The sequence below is a fragment of the Molossus molossus genome, unplaced genomic scaffold, assembly GCF_014108415.1.
Source record: "Molossus molossus isolate mMolMol1 unplaced genomic scaffold, mMolMol1.p scaffold_m16_p_21, whole genome shotgun sequence".
In the NCBI taxonomy this organism is placed as follows: Eukaryota; Metazoa; Chordata; class Mammalia; order Chiroptera; family Molossidae; genus Molossus; species Molossus molossus.
This window is the reverse complement of record NW_023425357.1, coordinates 43,838,890-43,864,517: the sequence shown is the minus strand read 5'-3', so window position 1 is coordinate 43,864,517 and position 25,628 is coordinate 43,838,890. Positions and strand designations below refer to the sequence as shown.

The window sequence follows — 25,628 nt, the reverse complement described above, 5'->3', positions numbered from 1 at the left end:
GTTGCCCTCCCTTGTTTCCGCTGCATCCAGACTTCCTCCGGCGGTGGCTGGAGGCTGCGCATCTGGGCTTTAAACATACAAAGGGACTCCAGGCCCGGCGAGCACAGGCGGCGGCGCGGCTGGGGCGCGGGGACCGGACCATGCGCGGCTGAGCCGGGCGAAGCCGAGGCCACCGAGTCGAGCTGTCCCTCGGAACGCAGCGCTGCGCGGCGGAGCCAGCACCGACCAGACGGCGACGCGGCCACACACACCGAACCAGCGACCCCCGGGGCGACGCGCGGGGCCCGGGAGAGCGATGGTCGAGGCGCTAGTGGCCCGGGGCGCGCTCGCCGGCGCCCTGCAAGCTCTCTGCGTCCTGGGCTGCCTGTTGGGCCGCGCCGCCGCCGCTCCATCGCCCATCATCAAGTTCCCTGGCGATGTCGCCCCCAAATCGGACAAAGAGGTGGCCGTGGTGAGTTGTTCCGCGGGCCTCTGGGAGCCAAGTTTAAACAAACTTAGGCGAGGTCGGGGGGTCTCCCTGCTCCACTTCCCCCTACCCCGGAGGGGCACACACCCTGGGGGAGGGGCTTCAGTAAACAGCCTAGCGGGGAGTCTTGGCCAGCTGGAGGTGGGCTCTGTTTTGGAAACAGTGGGGGTGCTTTGGTGAATGGAGAAGGCTTTTGATAAACAACTTGGAAACTTTCCGGACACAGCAGGGGGGCGTGAAACGCGCGAGGGTGATTAAGGGGGTGCTTTGGCAAACAGCTGGAAAGGGCCCCTTATGTAAATATCAGGGACATTGTCTAGTATCTGACGGATTTGGCAAGGGGGCGGCTTTGTAAACAACTTTTGGACTCATCTGGGGGTTGGCTAACAAGACCCTTGGCAAGCACCTTGGTAGGCCTTTGGCAGACGGTCCCTTTAGTAGACGGTGGAGGATTTTTTTTGCACCTCTGCGGCACTTTGGGAAGGGGCTCCGGTGGCACGCTCTTTGGGTAAACTCTTGCACGCATTAGTTTGGGAGCTCTGGGCCAAGCGGGTCTTTGCAAACATCTGGGAACCTTTGACACACATCTGGAGAGGGGCCTCGGACAAACCGCTGGAGGGAACCTTTGGGCAAATATTTGGGTCAGGAGTGAAGCCGAGAGCGCATCTTTTCCTCCTGGCCCAGTGGACAAGGTGGCCAGAAGGGTCAACGACTGGATCTCGGAAAGTTTCCTCGAACTTCTGCAACTTCTGCAATGGCATGGAGGACCAGAGAAAAGTGGCCAGCGGGGTGGAAGGAGGGGGGAGCACAGAAGGCCTGGCGCGTGGGGCGGGGGTGGAGGAGCCCCGCGGGTGGGAGAGTAGCCAGCGAGCCCTCCCTCCTGGCGGGGCTCCGAGCTGTGGCTCCAGTGATCTGTGAGCGCGCGTCTGGCTGGACTGGCTCCCTTGCCTCCGCACTGTACCAGCGGGCTGGGGGCAGTCAAAGGGCACCACCCTTCACCCTGTCAGTGCCTCCAGCTTGGGGGGTCCCTCAAGATGTTCCTTCTAGCCCACAAGAAATCTGCACCCTTATTTCTTTACCACCCGCCTTCTCGAAATCCCCTATTCTCCTTGTGCTTGGTTCCCAACCTGCTCAAGACAGGACTCCCATGCCGGCTGGTCTCACTGGGAACCCCATCTCAGAACGTGACATCCTCCCCTCTTTTCCAGCATGTAAGCTTCTGTCCGCTCTGGATAAATGGGTTGGGAGAGCCTACATTTTTAGGGGGTTACTATCCTTTCTCAGGGTCTGGAGCTGGCTGGCATCATGAGGTGGCAGTTGGTTAGGAGTGAGGGAGGAGCTTTGCAGCCTTGACAAAGCTGCCTGGGTGCCCGCACAGCCCGGAGCCTGCTCAAGCCTCCCACTGCGTGGCCTCTGGGCAACATGGACCCCCCAGAGCAGCATGGATCAGCCCAGAGCAACATGGACCCCCCAGAGCAGCATGGATCCGCCCTTGTTGCCCAGAGGCCACGCAGTGGGAGGCTTGAGCAGGCCCCAGGGCTTTGAATGTCTGACTTCAGATCCTGAGTGCACTAACCAGCTGGCCCAGTGAGCTTGGGCAAGTGACTTAACCTCTCAGTTTCAGCTTCTGCAAACTGAGGATAATAGTACCTGTTAAAGGAGAAGCACTCTTAGACACTTTGAGTGGCACATGGTAAGCACTCAGTAGGTTTAGTCATCATCATCGTCATCATCTTCATCATTGTACCCTGTATTTTTCTTTTCCTAACTCCTCCAAATAAGGTCAGGGCCCCTATGACAAGGTCTCCTGGCTCCTTTCACCGTTCCAACACAGCACCTATCACATATTTAAGTTTGAATTTCTTTCTGGTCCATCAGCCTTCCCACACTGGGACTTGAACTTTACAGTCTGGAAACCTCTGTCGTGTTCACCAGTGTATCCCAGCACTAGCTCAGGGTCCGGAACGTGGGCCATGTCAGAAAGTATTTGCTGAACGGATGAATGAGCTGGTTGGCCCTGCCCCTCTGCAGAGGCCTGTTTGGTCCTGGCCTCAGTCTGGGCAGAGCCACCGCACAGCCCTGAGGCACATTTTGGAAATGACCGATCCTGGTTGAACCCAGGTCTGTCTCCTGCTGCAGCCCGTGCACATAGCCCCCGACTCTCCATATAAGAAAAGAGAGAAAGAGAACCCTTAGGTCAGCAGCAGCAGTTAGGTGGGTTAAAAGAGATGATTAAGGTCAAGACAGGTAGTGACATACAGTTCTGATTATGGCTGCGGAGCCAGATTGCTTGGGTCCAAATCCAGTTCTGCCATTTGTGAGCTGTGTGATCGTAGGTAAGTTCCTCTCTGTGCTTTAGTTTCTTCCTCTGTATGATGGGGATGGTAACTAACTATATTAGTGAGTTACTGTGAGCATTAGCGTTCCATGCCTGGGTATAGAGTAAGCACCCAGAGCTTAGTAGCCATGCTCTGCAGCTATTATGCTTCTTAGTGGGTAAGTGGCAAAGTTCGTTTGGGAACCGAAGACTCCACCCAGCAGCTTTGGGCCCCTGGATTATGTCCTGTCTGGGCTGGGCGGTCACTGCAGCCTGCTTTGCAGTCCTGGTGTGGCTGCTTACCTGTGGTGCTCATTTCCTCCAGCAATACCTCAACACCTATTACGGCTGCCCCAAGGAGAAGTGTAACCTGTTTGTGCTGAAAGACACGCTGAAGAAGATGCAGAAGTTCTTCGGGCTTCCCGAGACAGGTGTCCTTGACAAGCGCACCATCATGACGATGCGGAAGCCGCGCTGTGGCAACCCCGACGTGGCCAACTACAACTTCTTCCCCCGCAAGCCCAAGTGGGACAAGAACCAGATCACGTACAGGTGCTGAGGCAGGGCTGGGGAGCAGGGCCTCCGGGCCATGGCACACAGGGTCTCCTTGGGCCTCGCCCCGCTCCGGGGACCCAGGAGGCATCTTAAGGAGTTTGCATACAGAGTTCTCAGGAACCAGAGTCGGACAGACCTGGACTTGAATTTCACACTTAACTGCTGTGAGGCATCGAGCTACTTATTTTTCATTGCCCTGAGCCTTGGCTTTCCAGTCTACAAAACAGGGCTAAACCAAAACCTTCCAATCTACAGGGCTAAACCAAAACCTTCCGCATAGGTTGGTTGGGGGCTGAGCTAGATCCCATATATAAAGGGCTTTCACAGGGTGCAGCATATGGTAACTGCCAGTCACTGTTAGTGCTAGATGGGATCACTGGGACAGGTGGAGGGAACTTGACTGGTTGCTAATTGGGTTGATGTCATATTATTTGGTTGTTGTAATTGGCTGAGCTCTGTTCTGTGAGCTTGTGCTGGATTCCAAGGGATGCAGTCTCTGCTCAGAGCCCCAAATGCACTATTTATGCCCCTGTGTGTCCTCCCCAGCCACAGGTGCAGAATGAGAGTCCGGAACAGGCCTGAAGATGTTGGCTAGGCTAGGACTGCTTAGGGCCGCAAGGCATTCTGGATGGGCTGCTCTCTCAGTGAGATCTGCTCAACTTACATATATGCATATATGCATGTGCGTACACACATGTACACACTCATTCACACTCAGCCTCATGCACCTCTCACATGCTTATGCACACTCACACACCACCCTTGCACACATTCATGCACTCACACAATGTCATATACACACTTGCACACATGTATATGCATACTCATTCCTTTGCATGCGTATACACCCACATGCGTTTTTGAAAATTTTTTTTACTTTATTGATTTTTTACAGAGAGAGGAAGGGGGAGGGAGAGAGAGACAGAAACATCGATGAGAGAGACCATTTATTGGCCGCCTCTTGCATGCTCCCCACTAGGGATTGGGCCCACAACCTGGGCATGTGCCCTGACTGGGAATCGAACTGGCGACCTCTTGGTGCATGGGTCAACGCTGAGCCACACTAGGCAGGCCCACATGCATTTTTTTAAATATGTTTTTATTGATATTTTTAGAGAGAGAAGAGGGAGAGAGCGAGAGAAACATCGATGTGAGAGAAATATCAGTTGGCTGGCCCCTGCAGACCCCCTACCAGGGATTGAGCCTGTGCCCGACCGGGAACTGGACTGGGACCCCAGGCCATGGGAGGGGCTGCTCAATCCGCTGAGCCACACGGGCCGGGCTCACATGCATTTTCCCACCTCTAGGATCATTGCATACACACCTGATCTCGACTCTGAGACGGTGGACGATGCCTTCACCCGTGCCTTCCAAGTCTGGAGTAACGTGACCCCCCTGCGGTTTACTCGTATCCACGATGGGGAGGCCGACATCATGATCAACTTCGGCCGCTGGGGTAGGCAGGACTGGGCCCCACAGGGCTTCAGTGGAGAGACGGGGTAACCCAGCCATTAGAGAGGCACAGGGGTCCTGTGAGCAGCTGAGATAGGCCAGCAAAAGTGTGGACACTGAAGTGGCGTAGATGAGACCAGACGACGTGACACTGGCTCTCCAGAGGCAGTGTAAACCTGTAAGCCAGCGGTTTCCCTGCACCGTCCAACAAGGAAGCCCCTAGAAACAGGGCTGTTGACATTTCAAGTAGTTACACTGAAATAAAATTGAAATTCAAGTTCTCAGTCACACTAGCCACATTACAAGTCCTCAGTGGCCATATGGGGTTAGTTGTTATTGAATTGAACAGCACAAGTAATGTCCCCGTCATTGCAGAAAGTTATGTTGGTAGCAGTGGTGGACACTGAGGGACTCGGCAGGGAGTAGATTGGAAAGAATGGAGCCATGTGGGCATGAGAGTAAGTGGAAAAGAACCTGGGTCACTGGCGCCACGTGGGTTGGTGGTGTGAACACTGACAGTAGTGTAGACATAAAGGTAGGGGGTGTAGACATTGTGAGTAGTATAGTGATATGGGTAAATGGCACAACACAGGAAAGAATGTAGACATGTAGGTGGGTGGTATGGGCCTGGGTGGCCAAGTAGGCATGGGGATTAGTGTTGTGAACAGTGGTGATAGGCTTGAGGGGAACAGTGTAGACCTTAGGATGCTAACAATCAAGTCACAACTCTTTGCTGATTTGCTGTATCCCGGTCTTGGATAGCCCCAACAGGACAGGGCAGGGACCAATATTAGGTGGGCTGAAGGGCCTCAACTATGGATGGAGTGAGGCTGGGTGCCAGGGCCCAGCTGGGCGGTTAGAAGCTGAGGCCCAGTGTGTTTCAGAGCATGGAGACGGATACCCCTTTGATGGCAAAGACGGGCTCCTGGCTCACGCTTTCGCCCCGGGTCCTGGTGTTGGGGGAGACTCCCACTTTGATGACGATGAGCTGTGGACCCTGGGAGAAGGGCAAGGTAAGACAGTGACCACCTACATGCCCAAGCATCCTCTCCAGCCCTCTGCATGTCTCCCTATAACCTCGCAACAAGGACGATGCCTTGCCCGGCAACCTTGGGCACCTCCATCTGCTCTGATGGGAGAGAGAGAGATGGGAGGGGGAGGGGGTCACACAGGATTCTGGTCTCTAAAGAAGGACCTGGAGAGGTTCACCCCACCCCGTGTCACCCCTCAGTGGTCCGCGTGAAGTACGGGAACGCTGACGGGGAGTACTGTAAGTTCCCCTTCATGTTCAACGGCAAGGAGTATACCAGCTGCACTGACACGGGGCGCAGCGACGGCTTCCTCTGGTGTTCCACAACCTACAACTTCGACAAGGACGGCAAATACGGCTTCTGCCCCCACGAAGGTGAGTGCACCGGCCAGGCTTCCCAGGGGCCCCGCTGTCTTCGTCGTCCCAGGGGCCCCGCTGTCTCCGTCGTCCACAGCCCCCAGGCCCGGCACTGCCAGTCCCACGGCATCACCCCAGCTTTCTTCCAGCCTGTCTGTCCCTCTCACTTGTATAATGTTTACTTGATGCTTTCATTAAATCAATTATTGTAAGTCCCACCATTAACAATAATATTAGTGAAATCATAGGTTTGATGTGCTAATTAATTTTTTCTTCCATACCTTAGAATGAACTTGTAATTATTAACATGCCCAGGTTTCTCTAGAACCACTCTACCTTAGGCCAGGATTGGGGCTCCAGAGCATGAGGAGAGGCTTAGGGATGGACCCGAAACCTAGCACTGGGAGTAGGGGCGAGACTCAGACACCAAGGCTGGTACCCAGCCTGGCTTGGGGACACCAACCCCTGGAATTTCAGCCATTACTCCTGGTGCTGATGCCAACTTTGCTAGTGTGCGCACACGCGTGTGTGCGTGTGTGTGTGTGTGTGCACGCACGGGGACCGTTCCATTTGCCCGTCTTGGTCTCTGTTCTTGCTTGTGTCTATATCTCTGTGTCTTGACTCAGTATTTATGTATGTGTGTTTGTCAATGCTCAAAACAGAAAATTTTCAGACATTTAGAAGCCATATTATAGAGAGAAAAAAATTTTAAAAGGGGTAAGTGTATTGACATATTCAATCCTTTTTAAAAATAGCCTTGACACACTTTGTAATCAGAAATCAGAGAATGATAGTATATATCACTTCATACTCAATCAAGTCATCATATCTGCTCACTCTGGGGATCAAAAGCCAGAAAATGAAAGGAAATCCAAATGTTTTTCTAAATACTTTCTCCTCCATCCCATAGACGCCTTGATCCATATTGGCCTCTGTCTTTGGGCTCCAACTTGACATGTTTGTGAATCAATCTGATTTCATTGCAATTGACTGACCACCAGCCATCTGGACTGGTACCAAAGCTCATATGGTGCTTTGTATTAAGTAAGAGTTCAAGCCATTAATAAATCTGAAACTTTCAATGGAAATATTCTATGCATCCCGCATTTCTCAGTGGGGATTCAGAGGCATTACCCTTCCCATGTGTCGCCCTCGTGATGAGAAAAGAATGCCTTAATGACAGAAGTGAAAACAGCTGCAACTCATAAGTTGGGGAAAGGCTCTTCCCTGCGTTGGACATTAGCCATTTACTTGGTACTTAGCCAGACGCAAGTATGCACAACATGCACGCATTTGGGTCTCTGGCAGATGTTCTGTTGCTCAGCCCCTCCTGACTGCTGACTCAGTGTCTGTCTTCGTGCTTCTGGGGGACATGATCTGAAAGGATAGCGGGCTTCCTGGGTGGTGGAGTGCAGCTGAGTGCGGGCCAGAGGGGTGGAGGTTAACTCTGCCTTTCCCCACGCAGGGGCCACCAGGGCATCGGCCTCAGCGCCGCCTCTTCCCTTACTCCCACTGTCTCTGGCATTGCATGAGAAGGTCTTTTGAATGGGGAGAGAGGACCAATGAGGATTAGGAGTCTGAGTCCCGCAGTGGGGGGCCAGGGACTGGGCTTCATTCTGGTCATGGTGGAGTTAACGGGTTGGTGAGGTCACCTCTGGCGCCGTTGTGCACAGATGGTCTTTGTTACGCACTTGCGGTTTTGCTAGTTGGCAATTTCAGAGACACACCATTTTGTAACTTTGGGGTGGACGAGGCCACGGGGAACGGGAAGAACCCAAGACAGATAAGCCCAGAATCTGAATCTCACTCTCCCCAGTTTCTCCAGTCATGGCCCCTGTCTTGAGGAGGTCAGAGTGGATGGCTGGAGTGTTAATAAAAGACACCCCTCCCCTTCTCTCCTCCTCCCTGCCACCGCTTCCCACAGGGAGCACAGCAGAGCTTCCAGAAGATGCCTGGGGTTGGAAGGAGGTGAAGCTTTCTGTGGGGTGTGTGTGTGTGTGTGTGTGTGTGTGAGAGAGAGAGAGAGTGAGCGAGAGAGACGGTGTGGTTTCCAGTTACCCCGTACGCAGATTCGGAACCAGCTTGCTCAGTGCCTCGGTTTCCCTGTCTATCAGACATGCTCGGGCCGTGCCGCTGACCGTGGCGCATCGAGCAGTCTGCACGGTGTGGGCATCGGCCAGGCAGAGTGGACAGGAACCCTGGGGCTGGGGCAGGGTTCCCTGACGCTCCCTGCTGTGTGCCATGTATTCACCATTTCTTTGGGGGGCTGGTCCATCAGGTCCCAGGGGAAGGATGGGGTTGACCAGGAAGCCAGGGGTGGTCCCCAGAAGCTCAGAGAAGCAGCAGTTTATCAACCAGTATTGATGATTTTTAGTAACACTATAGCCTCACTAGTGTGAACTGGCAGGTTGGTGGCCACCAGCTCTGTGCCCATGCAGGTGCCCCAGCTGATTTTCCGGTGTGCAGGTGGGTGGTCTCTCACATCCACACCCTTGCCCTCTCTCCCCACCCCCAGCCCTGTTCACTCTGGGTGGCAACGCCAACGGACAACCCTGCAAGTTCCCGTTCCGCTTCCAGGGCACGTCCTACAACAGCTGCACCACCGAGGGCCGCAGTGACGGCTACCGCTGGTGCAGCACCACCGAGGACTACGACAAGGACAAGAAGTACGGCTTCTGCCCCGAGACCGGTGGGTGTCGCCGCCTCTCCCTGCCTTCTGTAGAAACCACAAGCGCCCCACCTCCTTTCCCCGAGATGGGGTACTGATCAGAATACTTAGCAGCTGGGCTGCAGGGGCACCAAAATCAGAACAGACGTTGGGGACCAACAGCCAGTTCAGCCAAATTGGCGATGCCGGGTGTCAGGCCCGCCGGGACCGTCTCTGAACGACTCGCTCTCGGCCTCCCTGACAATTGCTTTCCTTCCCTCTGATCTCGCAGTCTCTGTTCCTCGCCTTTTTGTTTTTGTCAGTAGGAACTCTCATCGGCCTTTCTTCCTCCTCCTTTCCTTTCCTTCCCTCCCTCCCTTCCTCCAACGGGTATTTATTGAGCACCTGCTTTCTGCAAGAGCGCAGACAGGTCTGCAGGACCCTCTGCGATGCAGCTGACGGGCTAGAGGCCCCTTAGCCTCTGTCCGCCTGTCCTGTCCATGGGAGCCTGGCTGAAGCTCCGGGTTGAGGTTCAGACCCTTCCTAGCAGTGTCCAGCAGGTTTCTTGCTCTCTATGAGCTCTGTTTCTGCATCCATGAAATGGGGTCACATGGGGTTCTGATGGCACGGGGTTGTTGGGGGGTGGGGGAGGGCTTGTATAAAGAACTTGATCCGGCACATACTCACTAAGTGTGGTTTGTTAATGTCCCATCGTGTCATTGTCCCTGGTGGTGGTGGGCTCAGACTCCTCACGGCCCTGACCCGTGTCCCTAACCCTGCAGCCATGTCCACTGTTGGCGGGAACTCGAAAGGCGCGCCCTGCGTCTTCCCCTTCACCTTCCTGGGCAAGAAGTATGAGCAGTGCACCAGTGAGGGCCGCAGTGACGGGAAGATGTGGTGTTCCACCACGCCCAGCTTCGACGAGGACCGCGAGTGGGGCTTCTGCCCCGACCAAGGTACAGGGCCGCGGGCGTCGGGCAGAGACACCAGCACCCCTCCATCTAGGCTGGACATCGTCCTGAGTCCCCACCCACCTCAGGAACGGACAGTGCCCTCCACTTCCCCCGCTGGAGACGCTGCCCTGGTTGAGACCCTGCCATCCACACTGGGGACACTACCTGCTCTAGACCCGCCCATGACAGAAACACTTCCCGTTCTTGGTGGACATAGTGTCCCTGCTTAGGCCACTGCTATCCAGGCAGAGGTGTGGCTTCCCCTTTAAGACCTCATCCCCCTTGGTACTGCTTCCACCGAGACTACCCAAACGGCACCGTGCTGGGTTCGGTGCTCTCCTACGAGGCGTCCTGACTCAGCAGGGAGCTGCCTCCAAGGCGCTGGGGGTGGGGGGGAGTAGGGGGGCTCATCTGTGTTCCCACCCACCCCATGCAGCACCGGGAGCCCCAGAGCCTCCCTGCCCCCGAGGCACCCGAGTTGTGAACGAGGGTGCTAAGACAGCACCGGGAGCAGCTCCCTGCCCCCAGACTCAGGCGGGGAGAGAGCGACCAGGAGCTAGGCCATGGCCCTACTGTGTGGTCAGTGCAGTGGGCAGGGTGCGTGTGCCCACTTACATCTGTAGGGCTCAGTCACTGGACTCATGATGGCTCCAGGTGGCCAGCTGAGAGGGCTGGTCCGGGCCAGCCGGAAACGGGTCTGTCTCTCTGTTACTTTTCCACCTTTTTCCTCACAATGAGATGGAACTTGGAGAAGGCCAACTGTCAGAGGCTGACCAAAGGAGTTTTCCTTACCCCCCAAATACCATGCTGGGACCTCCCTGATTTCACTTGCTCTGCCCCGGCTTCTGCCCAACGGTGGGATTTGCCATCCGCCAGAATGGTTCCGGGCTCCAGACCGGCATGGTGCAGCCGCTGTCTGAAATCAGGGTGTCCGCTGGCCATGTCCCCTTGGCTGCCTCACTCCAGCCTCTGTCGGTACATGGCTTCCCCTCTGTTCCGTCTCTGTTTCTGTTCTTATAAAGACACCGATCATATCGGATCAAGGGGCCACCCTACCCCTGTGCGACTTTATGTTTTCATCTGTCTGCAAAGACCTTGTTTCCAGCTAAGATCACTGTCGCAGGTACTCGGGTTGAACGCTTGAACCTGCCCTCTGGGGGTCACGCTTCAGCTCACGTCAGGCGTGATGCGGGGATTGCCCGCCGCTGGGGCTGAGCCCGGGCAGCCACCGGAAGTGGGAATGGCTTTTACTGCTGTCCCGGGGCAGGGACGGTGGGCCCCGGGGCCGGCCCATCCCCGCTCTCCCGTTTGGAGACTGCAGAGCAGGTTTTGCCCGTGTCAGTAGAGAAACACAAAGCCAGGAAGCACGATATGTAGCAAATGCGACTTTAAATAGAGGATTGGCAGGTGCCTCTTTTCCTTCTCTCCAGCACAGGTCGGCCTGCCCTGGAGAGGGACGGGGACCTTGGCCGGCCCTGCGGAAGGGGTGGGCAGAGTATGTTAACCCAGAATCTCAGGAGCCGGAAAAATCAAATCAATCCATGCCACTTCCAGGGCCCCTGGCCCCACCAGAGGATGGGCTCAAAAGTCTCCATCACCAAAACCAAGACCTGATTCCTCTGGTCTCTCTCCCTGTCTTTCTGTGCCGACCGCCTGCGGCCCTCAGGGTACAGCTTGTTTCTGGTGGCAGCCCATGAGTTTGGCCATGCGATGGGCCTGGAGCATTCACAGGACCCGGGAGCCCTGATGGCGCCGATCTACACCTACACCAAGAACTTCCGCCTGTCCCATGATGACATCAAGGGCATTCAAGACCTCTACGGTGAGCCTCCGCTTGGGGCTCGGAGACGAGGGTCTGGGAGGCCAAGCAGCTTGGATGGAGGTCCCGGGGGTGGACAGGCAAGGTCCCATCTATCCAAGATCACAGGAGACAGGGTCAGGAGGCATGAGCGTTGACCTGGTCTGAGGGAGTCAGAACACTCCAGGGGGACCCTAGGACAGCCCCTTTCATTTCCAAATAGCATCAGTGTTCACACCCCTCTTGGCTCTTCAGCACAGGCGCCAGTAATCTGAGACCCGAGAAAGGTAAACCCTGGCCCAAGGTCACCAGGTCGCAGCAACTGAGTTAGGTTTAGAATCCAGGAGAATTAGCTAAATACAGGGTGGAAGTTCCCTGGGTGTGCAGTGACCTCAAGGATACAGGGCTACAGGCTTCTAGTGTTCATAATGATTCTTTTATTTTAATGTGTAGTAGGACCTGAGACCAATGATTTCTTTGTTGTTAGTGCTTGCAGTGAGGCCGGAGTTTAAAAACGAAGCTCCTTTTGTAGAAAAGGAGATGTATGCCCTGGCCAGTCTGGCTCAGCGGTTAAAGCGTCGGCCTGCGGTCCAGAGAGACCCGGGTTCAGTTCCCGCTAAGGGCACGTACCTTGGTTGCGGTTTGTCCCCAGCCCTGGTTGGGTCGTGGTTGGGTCGTGAGGGTGGCAGCCACTCGATGTGTCCCTTTCACGTCGATGTTTCTCTCTCTCTCTCTCCCTCCCACTCTTTCTGAACAACAACAAAATGGGAAAATGTCCTCGGGTGAGGATAAAAGAAAAGAAAGGAGATGTATGATGGGACCGGGGTACCTGGACCCCGTCAACACAGTGAAAGTGGTGCTCGAGCCGAGAGGCTGGGGAAACAAACGGTGAACTTGAACAGAACCCACGATGCGTGAGAGGCACCAGGGCCTATGCTGCCTCTGCCCCGCACCCCCTCTAAGACACGGAGCCAGTCTTGACCTCTCTGGACTCAGTTTCCTCCTCTGTGAAGTGGGAGTGATAATGATACCTACCTGCCGGGGTGGAGCGGGGGCCGCGGGAGCCGTCAGGGAAGCGCATTATGAAGAGCGAAGGGCCGTGGGAGTCTGGTTTCTCTCCACTCCCCTGTCCCCGCCAGGCATCGTCTCCCTCTCCTACCCGGGCTCAGCCTGGCGGGGAGAACCCCTGGAGCTGGGGAGAGTCTGATGCCGAGTGTCCTCCCCCAGGGCCCTCTCCTGACGGGGACATTGACACCGGCACCGGCCCCACCCCCACACTGGGACCCGTCACTCCCGAGATCTGTGTGCAGGACATAATCTTTGATGGCGTTTCTCAGATACGTGGGGAGATCTTCTTCTTCAAGGACCGGTGAGTGTGGGCGCGTGCTTCTTTCCCTCTGCCCTTTGCCCTTTTACTCTCGGACCCCCAGCCCTTGCACAGGGACCCCACTGGATGTTTCATAGAATGACTTCATATCTATAACTTGGTATAGATAGATTTGCTGCATGTCAAACGACCTACGGATCTCTGTGGCTTCTCACCACAGGCATTTCTTTTGCCGCCTCCTCGTCTGTGGGTCTCCTCGGTGTGTGCTTTGGGCCGCAGTGTGGGCTCTGGGCCGCAGTGTGGGCTCTGGGCCGCAGTATGCGGCTCTGGGCCGCAGCGTGGGCTCTGGGCCACAGTGTGGGCTCTGGGCCGCAGTGTGGACGCAGTGGGGGCTCTGGGCCGCAGTGTGGGCGCAGCGTGGGCTCTGGGCCGCAGTGTGGGCTCTGAGCCGCAGTGTGGGCCGCAGTGTGGGCTCTGGGCCGCAGTGTGGGCTCTGGGCTGCAGTGTGGGCTCTGGGCCGCAGTGTGGGCTCTGGGCCGCAGTGTGGGCGCAATGTGGGCTCTGGGCCGCAGTGTGGGCTCTGGGCCGCAGTGTGGGCTCTGGGCCGCAGTGTGGGCTCTGGGCCGCAGCGTGGGGCTCTGGGCTGCAAGTTGCAGGTATGCTCTGCCGTCACTCATTCTCCCTTGGCAGATGGCAGGAACACAGAGGCCAATCAGACTGCACAGGCAGTTAAAGCCTCCCCTGATACCCAGTCTGGGAATATCCCACCCACCGAAGCAAACCACACGGCCAAGCCCAACACCTCCTCTGGGGCTGGTACTGTGAAGTCACATGGCAACAGACACAGATCGTTATCTTTTTTTTTTTTAATCCTCACCCGAGGACATTTATTTTACTATTTTATCTTCAGATAGAATGGGAGGGAGGGGGAGAGGGAGAGAGAAATATCAATGTGAGAGGGACACATCGACTGGTTGCCTCCTGCATGACGCCCGACCAGGGCTGGGGACCAACCGCAACCGAGGTATGTGCCCTTGATCGGAATTAAACCTGCAACTCATTTGTCTGTGGGCCAATGGTCTAACCACTGAGCATAACCGGCCAGGGCCAGATCTATATTTTTTAAAGAGGGATGGAGGGAAAAATTAGAAACAATCCAGGCTATCATAGGCCTTCTCCTAGAACGGCCTTGACCCCAAATGGCCAAACAGTTCTATGTACAGGGAGCAAGTAACCACAGGGTAGAGAAAAAAGGTATCCTTGCTGCAAAGGCCCCTACTCACCTGACAAGGGCTGAGACACATCTGACTGCCCTGCCCTCCGGAATAACGGCAGATAGTATTAGGATTGCATTAAAGGGCCTGCCCATCATCTATCCATGCAAATATGCATATCCGCATCCATCCATCCATCTGTTATCTGTCCATCTGTCATCCATCATCCAGTATTAATTCCCCATCCTGCTCCTCTATCCGTCCATCCGTCACTTCATCTATTCACAGAGCATCCTAGTCGACAGAATGGGCTGCAGCCAGATTGCCAGGCTAGAACCCTGGACCTATGACTTGCTCACTGCATGATCATAGGCAAGTCAGTTACGTATCATCTTCAGTTTTCTCATCTATAATGTGGAACTGATTCTCCCACCTGTCTCGTAGGGCGATTGTAGCATTAGATGAGCTTAGTGTGTAGAACAATGCTTGGCACAGTGTGTTTGATCACACTAGCTATTATCAACCAGTAATTACTTGGCATCTGTGGTGCCAGATGATTGGCCAGGCTTTAGGAGCTGGGGATGGGGGACAGTATGCGGGGGGCAGAGGGGCTACTTAGTGCCTAGATCAGTGTTCTAAAAGAGAGGTCCTTGGCTTCCTACTGCAGAACCCCCTAGGGTGTGAGTGTTAAAAAGTGGGTTTCTGCTCCCACCCCCAGGCCCTCTGGCTGTAATCTCTGGGAGTGGGCTCCAGGAATCTGCATTTTAGCAAATCCCCATGATGATCCTGATACACATTAAAGTTTGAGCATCATCAGTCTGGTCTGGGAAACTGAGGCAGAGAGTACTGGCAGTGATACATGGCAAAGGGAAGGAGTTGTGGTTGCAGAAGCATTATTAGCACAGTGCTTGGTGGACACATCCAAATCCAGGAGGCTTTGGAGACGAGGCGGCACGTGGGGGGAGAAGTGGATTCAGATGGACAGCGATGGGGCTGACAGGTTGGGATGGTATTTGAGACAAGGGGAACTGCAAGGGCAAAGCCAAGAGGGATGTGAAAGTGTCTGGCTTTTACGGGGAGGAACAGAGAGCCTGGTGAGGTGGAAGGTGGTCCGTAAACTTCGGTGAAGGGCCTTCTCTGCTCCAGGGACTGGGCTTGGTGCTAGGATGGGTGGGTCCCGGTAAGGAGATGACAGGATGCAGAGAGAGATTAGACACAGTGCAGTGAGAAGTCGGGTACCATCAGGCCTCGAACGCCCCAACCAGTGGATACAGCAGATGCCCGTGTCCTGCAGCCCCTTGTAGGGATGGCGAGTCCTAGCCTGAGCGCTTCTTGCAAGGGAAGCCCTGGCCGCCGTGCTGATCTGAGGTGTGTGGACCTCGGACAGGGCGCAGAGCCCGGGCCCACGGTGGAGCCGTCTCCAGCCCGACACATCACATGTCGAGAGGAGGTTGACGAGTGTTGAACGGGCTCGGTGGATGAAGCACTGATAGTTAAGCACCTATCACGTGCAAACACTGGTGCTAGGCCCTGGCAGGGGGACGAGAAAGGCAATGCTGCAGGATGGTTCTGCCTAGACTTTGGGGTCAGAACTGGATCTGAATCCTGGTAACTCGCTGAGCTTCACTTTTCAAGTAAAACTGTGATACCCTCATGTACCAGGCCGTTTTAGTTGCAAGTACTAGAGAACCCCAGCTTAAACCAGCTGAGACGACGGCGAGAAATTGCTCTCACGTACTACAGAGTTCAGGGCTAGGGCTGTCCCCAGGAACAGACGGAGGGTCAGTGACTCAGTGATACTTTGCTCGCTGCCGTCCTCTGCGCTGGCTTCATCTGAAGGCTGGAGTCCTCGTGAGCAGAAGGTGGCTGCCAGTGCAGTTGGGGCGACAGGCTCCCTTGCCCACATCCAGCAAGAGAGAAAACGAAGAGACAGAGAGAGTTCTACACGTACAAAACACAAGTCTATCTGTGCGATCTTATTGTGTGAACAGGTCACGTAACCACTCCTGAGTCGCTCACCGTTGCCAGGGAAGGCTCAAGTCCGTAGGCCTAGACCGGTGGTTCTCAGACTTCGGCCTGCTTAGACTCACTGGGAAGGCTTGTTAAAACTCAGATTGCTGGACCCCAAGCCCCGGGAATCTGATCCATGGATCTCGGGTGGGGCCCCATGATTCACAGTTCTAATGAATTTCTGGGGTCTGGGGATCACATTTTGAGAACCAGTGGCTTAAACTAATCAGAATGGGGGTTGGGTCTGCCTGCGGGGAAAGATGGATCATACATTTGGGAGTTCCCTGAGGAAGGATGATAGGGAACGGATAGATAATAGATGCTGGGTAGATCACCAAGAGTCATAACAGAATATTGTGAGGAGTACATTTTGCAAGCACAGAAAGTTCTGGTACTTACTAGGTTCTCAATAAATAATCTTACTCGTACCAAAGTGTACAAAATCCATTTCATTTCAATTCAGGAAATACTTTTCAGTGTCATCCGCCCCTGCCTCCGTTGGCTTCTAATCTAGTAGAAGAGCTAAGATTTTTTTTACTCAAACTACTATTCTAAGCACTCATTGTTGATTTTTAAGAGGCTCAGAGGAGGGAGGTAGTTAGGGAGGGCTTCCTGGAGGAGGGAGACAGAGGGAGAGCAAAGAGGTTGCTTCTCAGCCCTGGCATCTTGCAGAGGGGGCTCTGCCCGTTCTGCTGTCCTTCTCTGACCTCCCTTTGATCTTCCTTCCCCCTTGCAAGGCGGCGTCGTCAGGATGTTCCTGGATGGGCTTGGGGAGGCTCGTGTGGTTACTGCTGCAGCGTGACTGAAGGTGTGGTTTCCCATGCCCCGTCTTCCCCTCAGGTTTATTTGGCGGACAGTGACACCAGGGGACAAGCCCACGGGGCCCCTGCTGGTGGCCACATTCTGGCCTGAGCTTCCGGAGAAGATCGATGCTGTGTACGAGGCCCCGCAGGAGGAGAAGGCTGTGTTCTTCGCAGGTGAGTGGGAGGACCCTGCTGGGCCCTCGGCTTCACGGGGCTCTGCACCCCAGTTCCTTTGAACCCGTGGGCGCCCCTCTGCTTTAGGAACCCGTTCTTTCGGCCACCGTTTCCGAAAGTGTGGGGTGCGTCTGAGAGGTGGGCTCGGACCCCAGCGTCCGATGGCCCTGGCCCAGTGTGAGCGCTGCGGGTCCTGGGGCTCTCTCAGCTTGTCCTTCCTTTCTGAAGGGACGTCGCGCACAGTGCTGGTGTCGCCCATGCCCGCTCGGGCCTTTGCCAGACCGGCTTCGGTCAGAATCAGAAAATATATATACATAGTTTGCTTTAACTTCTTATTTTAAATAAACCTATTTCTAAAGATTGCAAAATGAATTCCTTGAAAGCAAACTATGAGGTAAATAGTTGTATAAGGGAGTCTCTACAAGTGGTAAAAAATCATCAAGGTAAGGTCACATGGCTAAGGCGTATCCGGCGTTGATTTGAGCACCTGCCATGGGCCAGGGATCCAGCCCCTGCCCTCACAGAGCTCACAAACGAGAGGGGGGACAGAAAAGCAGGCTGTTATGGGGGTGCAGTAAGTGCTGTCAGGGGGGAGGGGGTAGCAGGTCTGGGCCGGAGCACAGGAACGGCTGCTTGGAGAAGCCAAAGACTCCACCAACTCTGTGGGTCCATGTACTAGCAGCCAGCTCCCGGCTCCTTCATCCCAGTCATCATGGGCTGTGGCCAGGGCAGTACTGGCCCCCAGGGCACCTTTGTGCAGATTAGGAGGTGCCTCTTCATGGCAGGCGTGGCACTCAGAGTGCGTGGCTGGTGAGGAGTGAGGGCTGGACTCCCCCCAACTCACCTCCTTGGCCAGGCGCCTTCTGTGACCAACTGGAAAACCATCCACGTGCGCCCTGGTCTGGCCTGGGAATCCAGAAGCGAGCAGCACGTGTCCCTGCTGAGAATGCACAGCGAGGTCCCTCGGCCGGCTGGGGGCATTTCCGCTCCGGTCACCAACGCTCTGCTTCTGCCCCAGGGAACGAATACTGGGTTTACTCGGCCAGCACCCTGGAGCCAGGGTACCCTAAGCCACTGACCAGCCTGGGGCTGCCCGCCGACGTTGAGCGAGTGGATGCTGCCTTTAACTGGAGCAAGAACAAGAAGACATACATCTTTGCTGGAAACAAGTTCTGGAGGTGAGGAGGGCGGCAGAGAGGGCTGGTGGACATAGGCAACGCCGGGCTCACGCCTCCTGGGTCCAAATCGGAGTCTCCAGTCTGCCAGGACTGCGGCCCCTTTGAGAAGCCCGCAAAGGGTGACCCATCCTTGTGCACCTGTGGGTACAGTTCTGGCTAGAACTTCCTTCCCCTTCTCAGAAGTCTCGACTGAGCCCGTGTCTGTCTGGAGCGTCACAGTTGGTGGTGACTCACGGCAGAAGGGTAATAAAAAGAAAGGTAACCTCTTCCCCTACTGACATGATGTGCCAGACACGATTCCCAGGGCTTTCTGAGATGGCTGTTATTAGTACTTCCGTTTTATAGATGAGGACACGTGGCTTCAGAGAGGTTAAATATGTCCCTTCAAGTCACACAGCCGGGTAGTGCCAGTTTGGGATTTGGGCCCTGGAATTCTGGCTCCCAGAGAACATGCTGTTCTTCGCTATTCTACACTGTGCCTAAAAAATAGGGGTCCCAAAAAATGGGGGTAGTAGAAGCAGGGATGAAGAGAGCAAAATGCAGTGAAGACTGAGAGGTGGGCTCACCAGCTTCCTCAGGAGCCAGCATCCGATCAGACCTCATTGGAAGCAGCAGACGCCCCTGGCAGAGCCCCGTGCTGTGGGCACAGGATGGCAGCCTGGGGCAGGGCTCTCTGCTCCAGGTTAGCTACAGGGAGAGCCCAGAGTCAGGGCTGAGTCGGGCCCAGCAGCTGGGAACGGTCAAGGAGAAGCCGCCTCTGTTTGATTACATTTTGTCCTGTTTCCCCGATAAGGAGACTGTGGTCCAACGTGTGTTGTTGGCCCCAGAGCCAGGACCATAACTGCCTGTCCTGTCTTCTCACCCCGTGCCCCTCCATGGCACCCTAAAGGTCATTTGGTCAGTGCAAAGGGGTGATTGTGTAAGGAAGGTGGCTGGATGTCTGTGGCTCCCCACATCCGGGCCAGAGGTCTGTCATTCCTGAAGCAACCCTGCCGTCCCCACTAGGGCCCTCTCTTCTCCTCTTCCTCCCACTACTCCGCCCGTGGCTGCCTGCATTCAGAGGGTGGAATTCCAGGCATATTGCTCAGATACTTAGCAACTTAAGCCGATTGATATCTCAAGCCTCAAGAAAAGAACATTGTCAGCCGGGAAGCCAGGGGGCGGACTTTGCGCCACGCGCTCCAGAGCACTCTCAGGCGCGAACGTCCTGTGGTCTCGCGTGGGGCGCGCCGGGTCTCCAGAGCTTAGGGTGTGGGCAGTGAGAGGCACAGGTTCACACGTGTGTCTGAGAATCTTGGAACCCTAGTGCCTTTGAAACGTGGCACGGGGCAGACTTTCCTAATCATCTAATGCGCTGCGTGTATGTCCACATGTAGGAGCAGATGTGTCCGTGTGTGAGCAGGTGTACGCACAGCACGCACACATACGCACACACACTCTGACACTCAGGCTGTGCCGGTGCTTTGCTGGGGTTTCTAGCAGTTGTCTGCCCCCCAGTCCTCTTCCAAAACAAGCCCACCTTCCAAAGTCAAGGCCCTTTATTTATTTTTTTCTCCTCACCCCAGGAAATTTTGGCATTTATCTTCAGATAGAGCGGGAGGGAGGGAGAAAGAAAGAGAGAGAAACATCATTGTGAGAGAGACACATCGAGTGGTTGCCACCCACACGACCCAACCAGGGCCGGGGACAAACTGCAACCGAGGTACGTGCCCTTAGCGGGAACCGAACCCGGGTCTCTCTGGTCCGTGGGCCGACGCTCCAACCGCTGAGCCAAACCGGCCAGGGCCCAAGTCAAGGTTCTCTAAAGTGGCAGAGGAGTAGGGCCTGTCAGAGGCTCTGGGCAGCGTTTCCAGAAGAGACAGATGGCTCTCCCAGGAGAGGTGGTTAATGAACTTGAGATCCTGGTCCTGGTGCAGAGCCTGGAGGGGCCCCAGAGACCCCCTCGCTAAAGGAGGAGAGAGAGCCCCAGAGTGACAGAGAAAGAGTAGCTGCCTCCAACCTGGGCATCCCCTCCTTCATGCCAGAGAGTGCTCAGCCCCTGCTTCTGGAAGCTTCCACAAAGCCCTCAAATATCTATTCAGGATCTCCTATATGCCAGGCACTGAGCTAGGTGCGGGAAGACAGGGGTCAAGAAATCGTCACTCCTGCCTGGGGAGCTGCTGGTACGGCAAGAGACACAAACACCTCTGAATAAAATAATAATGGTTCTCACCATGGGCCTGAACTATAAGAGGTAAATACTTTTATTAGCCCCACTTTCCAGGGGTGGAAACTGAGGCCCATGTGCCTCAAGGATACACCATGGAAAAGCTGGGACACAGATGTCTGTGCTCCAGCTGCAGAGGGGAGGTACAGAGTCACAAGAGAACCCTTTCAAACAGTGCGCCAGCGAGCAGGGACGCTGTGGAGGAAACTCGGGGACAGGAAAGCGAAGAGATGTGGCCCCTCCGTGCATCTCCTGAGGCTGCAATGCCACGCCCTGCCGGGAGGAAGGGGACGTGGAAGCGAGCTGGGTCACTGCTCTGAGCCTGCTTCCTCATCTGTAAAATGGGGTTGATTCCTGCACACCCTAACTTGTGTGGGCAGAGTGAGAAAGAAATGAGGGCAAGTTCGTGGACAGCTAGCTCTGAGCCATCATCACTTTAGAGAACGTAGGTTGAGGGGTCGGTGGAGGTGCTACAGGTGGAGTGCTGGGATTTTGAGCTGGGACCCGGAGTTTTGGTTCCCTGGGTCATGAGAAAGCACGTCGGGTCTTGCAAGAAGTCTTGTGATGGGGCTGGGATTAAGGAAGGCGTTTCCGGCAGTTCTCAGGGTGCTGGGCAGAGAGGAAAGACCCCTGGAGAGGGGAGTGAGGGGAAGCCGGTGCTGGCATCTGGGGTGGAGGTGGTTGGGCTGCGTGGGGAAGGAGTCCACTATGCAGCACCAGAGAGGAACGCTTGGCTGTCACCAGGATGGCATTCAGACAGATCGGCCCAGAAAGTCAGCACACAAAGGCAAGACGCTGTCTTGTGTACTGTGACATCCACAGGCGCGGAGTGGGAGCTCATTACATGTTTATAGAGTAACGAGCGACTAGGTTGAGTGTAAGCGGAGAAGTGAAGGAATCCAGGCGACCCCAGCATTTAAAAAGTTCTCCAAAACTGAAGAAGACAGAGGTATTGCTAGCCAGGAAGAAGAATATGCCAACTACATACTGACGGTATTTACCCGAATTCAAGGCAGGGCCAACATATGCATCCAGGGTAACTGGAGTGACAGGAGGTCCACCCTGTGACCATCTGCTTTGTAACCTCGCTATCCCTGCCAGGATCATCTCCCAAAGCAGCAATTTGTCCAAGCCACCCAAGGCGCGTGGTGAGGCCGGACCCATCCCTAGACTCCTGGTCCAGTGCTCGTCACATTGCAGAAGGGATCAAAGTTTGTAAAACAACTAATATTTCCCAAATAATCTGCCAAGTACCAGATATGGGGCTAGGCACCTTGCATGTATTACTTTCTTTTGCATATACATTAATATGTCAAATTAAATATAACCCCATCTTCCAGCTGGTAACACTGAGGCTCAGAGAGGCCTGGGTTGGACTACCACTTAGAAGCTGGGCATCGTTTGAAGCCTCTGGTCTGTGAAATGGGTATTGCGGTAATAACTGTGTCATAAGACTGTCATAAGGACTGACTGAGAAACAAAGTGAAAAGTGGTTAACACACTGCTTCAATGTTAGCAGGAATCACAAGGTTGTTTTTATAGGACTGTGCAGGTCACATAGTGAGTGAGTGATGGAGTTGGGATGGAGACCCTTTCTGACCACATGTCTTTCTTTTCCAGCCAGCAGCCTCCCAGAAAGGCTAGGTCTGGTTTCCCAGGCCCACCCAGGAGCCATCAGCTGGGCCCTCCCATCCAGGTCCAGGGAGGGGTGGCCTTTAGGGAGGACCCACTGGCTCACTATGTCCGGTGCTTTGCAGGTACAATGAGGTGAAGAAGAAAATGGATCCCGGCTTCCCCAAGCTCATCGAAGAAGCCTGGAACGCTGTGCCTGATAACCTGGACGCTGTGGTGGACCTGCAGGGTGGTGGTGAGCTGCCCGGGCCTCTCGGCTTTCTAGGACTCCCCGCCCCCAGCCAGGGCCTGGGTCCCACGAGCACACACTCCCTTATTGTGCAGGGAGGCTAGCGGTGCTCGGGAGAACAAACCAGCCCCTTCAGCCCAGTGCTGGGAAGGCATCCAGACCCCTGACCTCTGCTCACTCAGCAGGCTCCAGGCAGTAAGACCTAGAAAGGCCCCTCACAGCTGCAGGGCCTGGAGCCAGAGAAGGGGGGGTGAGAGGCCTGGAGGGGGAGGAGGGGATATGGGCTCTGTGCCCTGGATTCATTCTAAGGCTTGATCCAGGCCCTTCTGGGTTCCACAGGAGGCCTTGTCCCCACCTCCTGTTAGCAGAAGGATGGCTCCATGTGTGATAGGACCAACTTTGTCATGGCCTCTTGCTGATGTGGCAGAGATCCAGGTTCCACTTGCTTCACCCCTGGTCCCTTGATGAATAAAACAACCTGTATCATCCAGGGGTAGAATTTGGAGTTTGAAAATCATATTTCTGGGGAGGCTTCTGTGAGCTCTCTAGGGCCCTGGAAGTGGTCCAGTTTGGCTTTTTTAGAGATGATTTTAATTAAATTCCACAAAGATTTTTTTTTGAGCCCCTATCATATGCTGGCTAAACACATGGCCCTGACCTCCAGTGGCTAAAGGTCTACCTGTCCAGTGAAAAGCAGTGTCCAATCAGGTACTAGGTTAAGGATTATCTTCAGGAATAAACAAATATTGAGCACCTACAATGTGCCAGGGTTTTAAAGGAAGTAAATGAGAGTATGTCAGGAGTCACAAATTCCAAAGCCCAGAGGGGCCCAGGCCAGTAGCACAAATAAATGAAGTAGGCAAGGCGGATAGTAGGGAGTGGTGGGGTCTGTGGTGAACCAGAGAGCACACGGCTTATTTACAGAGGACAGTTGCTTCTCTGCCTTTGATGATCGCTGCCCTAAAGAACAGGGTCCAGGTGGCTGCATATTCCAACTCTTTTAAGAGGAAGCAAATAAGTCTGTATTTTCTTGTGAAATTTTTAGATGTTTACATGGTGGCAACTTATTCAGAATTCAAAACAAAACAAAAACTTCTGTGAGCCAAGTAAAACCTGTCTGTGGGGCAATGGGGTGAGCAGCCTCCTGGTTGGTCACCTCTGGTATATGGAAAGCCCTTAGTTTGGTGATTGTGCTCAACGGAGTACTGTTTATATTAATAGTAGCATAACTGTCTAAATCCATCCTCACCACAGGCCCTAAGAGGTTGGTACCTTTATCTCCATCTTGAAATGAAAAGAGGGACTGAGACCCAGGCACTCAGAGACTGAACTTCCACAGCCGTTTCCCTTTCTCCAGCCCAGCGGGGTCCTGTCTGGTCTCCAAGCTTCTCCCCTGTGGCAGGCAGGCTTTCTGAGCTCCCAGGAACCTTCCGCATGCCAGACTGTCTGAGGGTGCTCACAGCCTCTCTTCTCTCTCGTCCAGGTCACAGCTACTTCTTCAAGGGCAATTATTACCTAAAGTTGGAAAACCAAAGTCTGAAGAACGTGAAGTTTGGAAGCATCAAATCCGACTGGCTGGGCTGCTGAGCTGGCCGCAGCTCCCACGGGCCCTGGGCTCCATGACTTTCTTCACGTCGGGCCCGAGCACCAGGACGGGCCCGAGCACCAGGACGGACCCGGAAGGGCCTGGCAGGCTTCAGCTCTGTGGTTAATCAGCATTCTCACCGCCACCTGGTAATTTAAGATTCCAGAGAGTGGCTGTGCCCGGTGCCCAAGGAAAGGTGCTGACTGTACCCCTCCCAGGTGCTTCTTACCCCTCCATATCCCTCCAGCCTTCCAGAGCCACCCCAAAGAGATGCTTTCATGTCCTCAATGCGGCCCTGCCGTGGGCTGCCCTGGTGCTGCCACACTTCAGGCTCTTCTCCCTCCACAACCTTCTGTGGCTTGTAGCGCCCTCGGAGCCAACAGAGACTGTCTCAAGAGGGCACTGGTGGCCCTACAGCCTGGCCTGGCCCAGGGCAGTGGAAGACAGGTGTGGCCAGGAGGCCACCCAGACACCTGGCTTCTCACTGCTGGCTGCCTTAGAGCCTTGCCCACATTCGTGGTTGGCTTTACATGCACTTTGGCATTTTCTTGTGATCATTTTTTATTTTTCCACTTTGAAATTGAATTTCCTAACAGAAGGACTCAGGCCGTCTGAAGTCACTGCATGGAGCATCTCAGCCCGCTCTGTTTAGTCCGAATCTGCCCCGTTACTTTCTCCACTGGATGGAGGAAAACCAGGCCTTGGCTCCCTGCTCAGCCCTCCCCTCCTCGCCCTTCAACAATTCCCCATGGGAAATGTCAACAAGTATGAATAAAGACACTAATTGAGTGGCAGTGTTTGCCTCTGTTTTTACAGCACCTAAAGGGGCCCCGCCCCAGACAGAAGGGGAAGCTTACAAAGTCCAAACCTCTGCTCCCGGAAGGGTGCAGGTGCTCTTTGAGAGATGCTCAGTGTGAGCTGGAGTCCCTCTGCCTGTGGAAAGGTACCTGAAGCAGCAGTGACTGGTCCTGTGACTAACTGCAGGGTTCCCTTCCTCTGAGTCTGTTTCTTCATTAACAATAATCCCAATTCTAACGCTAATGAACAACATCCCCACCGTGACTAGAGGGCCTACTGTGTTCCAAGCACTCTATATGCATCACTTCACTGAACCTTTACAACCTAAGAGGGTGTGGCTATAATTAGCCCAATTTTTATTGATGAAGAAACTGAGGCCCAGAGAAAAGTGTTTTGCCCAGGATACCATGGCTTTTAGGTAACAACCCAAGTCAAAGCCAAAGATGACCTAAAGGAGGAGTTTTAGCCCTCAGTCCGGAACCTCCAGTAGCAGCACCCCCTTCCCCCTTCCCAAGCCTCTCTAAATAAACAGCTAGGGAGAAATGCCGGCTTGCTCTCTAATCGCAGGTTTTCTTTACGGGTAAGCTCCTTACTCCTCATCAAATTGCCAGCCCTAATCCCCTCTACAGAAATTCTGGAACTGCTGCAAAATAGTAATTTAAGGCCTGACAGTGTCTCAGAGGCCCCTTCTGGCTCTGATAGTCTGTTGCTTCAGGCCTTTCATGGTGGGGCTGAATGGACAGGATTCTGGAGGTGACACTGGTGGGCATAGAGTAATATTTTCTCCTGTGGCCTGCCCAGTGGCTCAGGTCCTTGAGGGTCCTGAAGATAGCCTTCTGTGCAGGTATCTGGCTAGAGAGCCACAAGGGTCTACCAGTCCCTGCATAAAGACCCCTG

General features: G+C 54.6%; 1 protein-coding gene across 1 annotated transcript; it reads left to right on the top strand.

The window, feature by feature from the left end:
- On the top strand, positions 1-24,303 carry MMP2 (matrix metallopeptidase 2). Its single transcript, XM_036275837.1, has 13 exons — positions 1-451; positions 3,109-3,335; positions 4,646-4,794; positions 5,675-5,803; positions 6,022-6,195; positions 8,693-8,866; positions 9,607-9,780; positions 11,444-11,599; positions 12,803-12,944; positions 16,967-17,103; positions 18,122-18,281; positions 22,245-22,354; positions 23,832-24,303. Exons 1-13 carry the CDS (start codon positions 296-298, stop codon positions 23,933-23,935), a joined length of 1,992 nt encoding a protein of 663 aa, XP_036131730.1. The 5' UTR covers positions 1-295; the 3' UTR covers positions 23,936-24,303.
- Positions 24,304-25,628: the final 1,325 nt, after the last annotated feature.

Bases quoted from the DNA above. Each gene is read 5' to 3' on its own strand.
- MMP2 (XM_036275837.1), top strand. From the start codon at position 296: ATGGTCGAGGCGCTAGTGGCCCGGGGCGCGCTCGCCGGCGCCCTGCAA. The intron at 452-3,108 runs GTGAGTTGTTCC...CATTTCCTCCAG, and splicing joins CGGACAAAGAGGTGGCCGTG to CAATACCTCAACACCTATTA. The intron at 9,781-11,443 runs GTACAGGGCCGC...TGCGGCCCTCAG, and splicing joins GGGCTTCTGCCCCGACCAAG to GGTACAGCTTGTTTCTGGTG.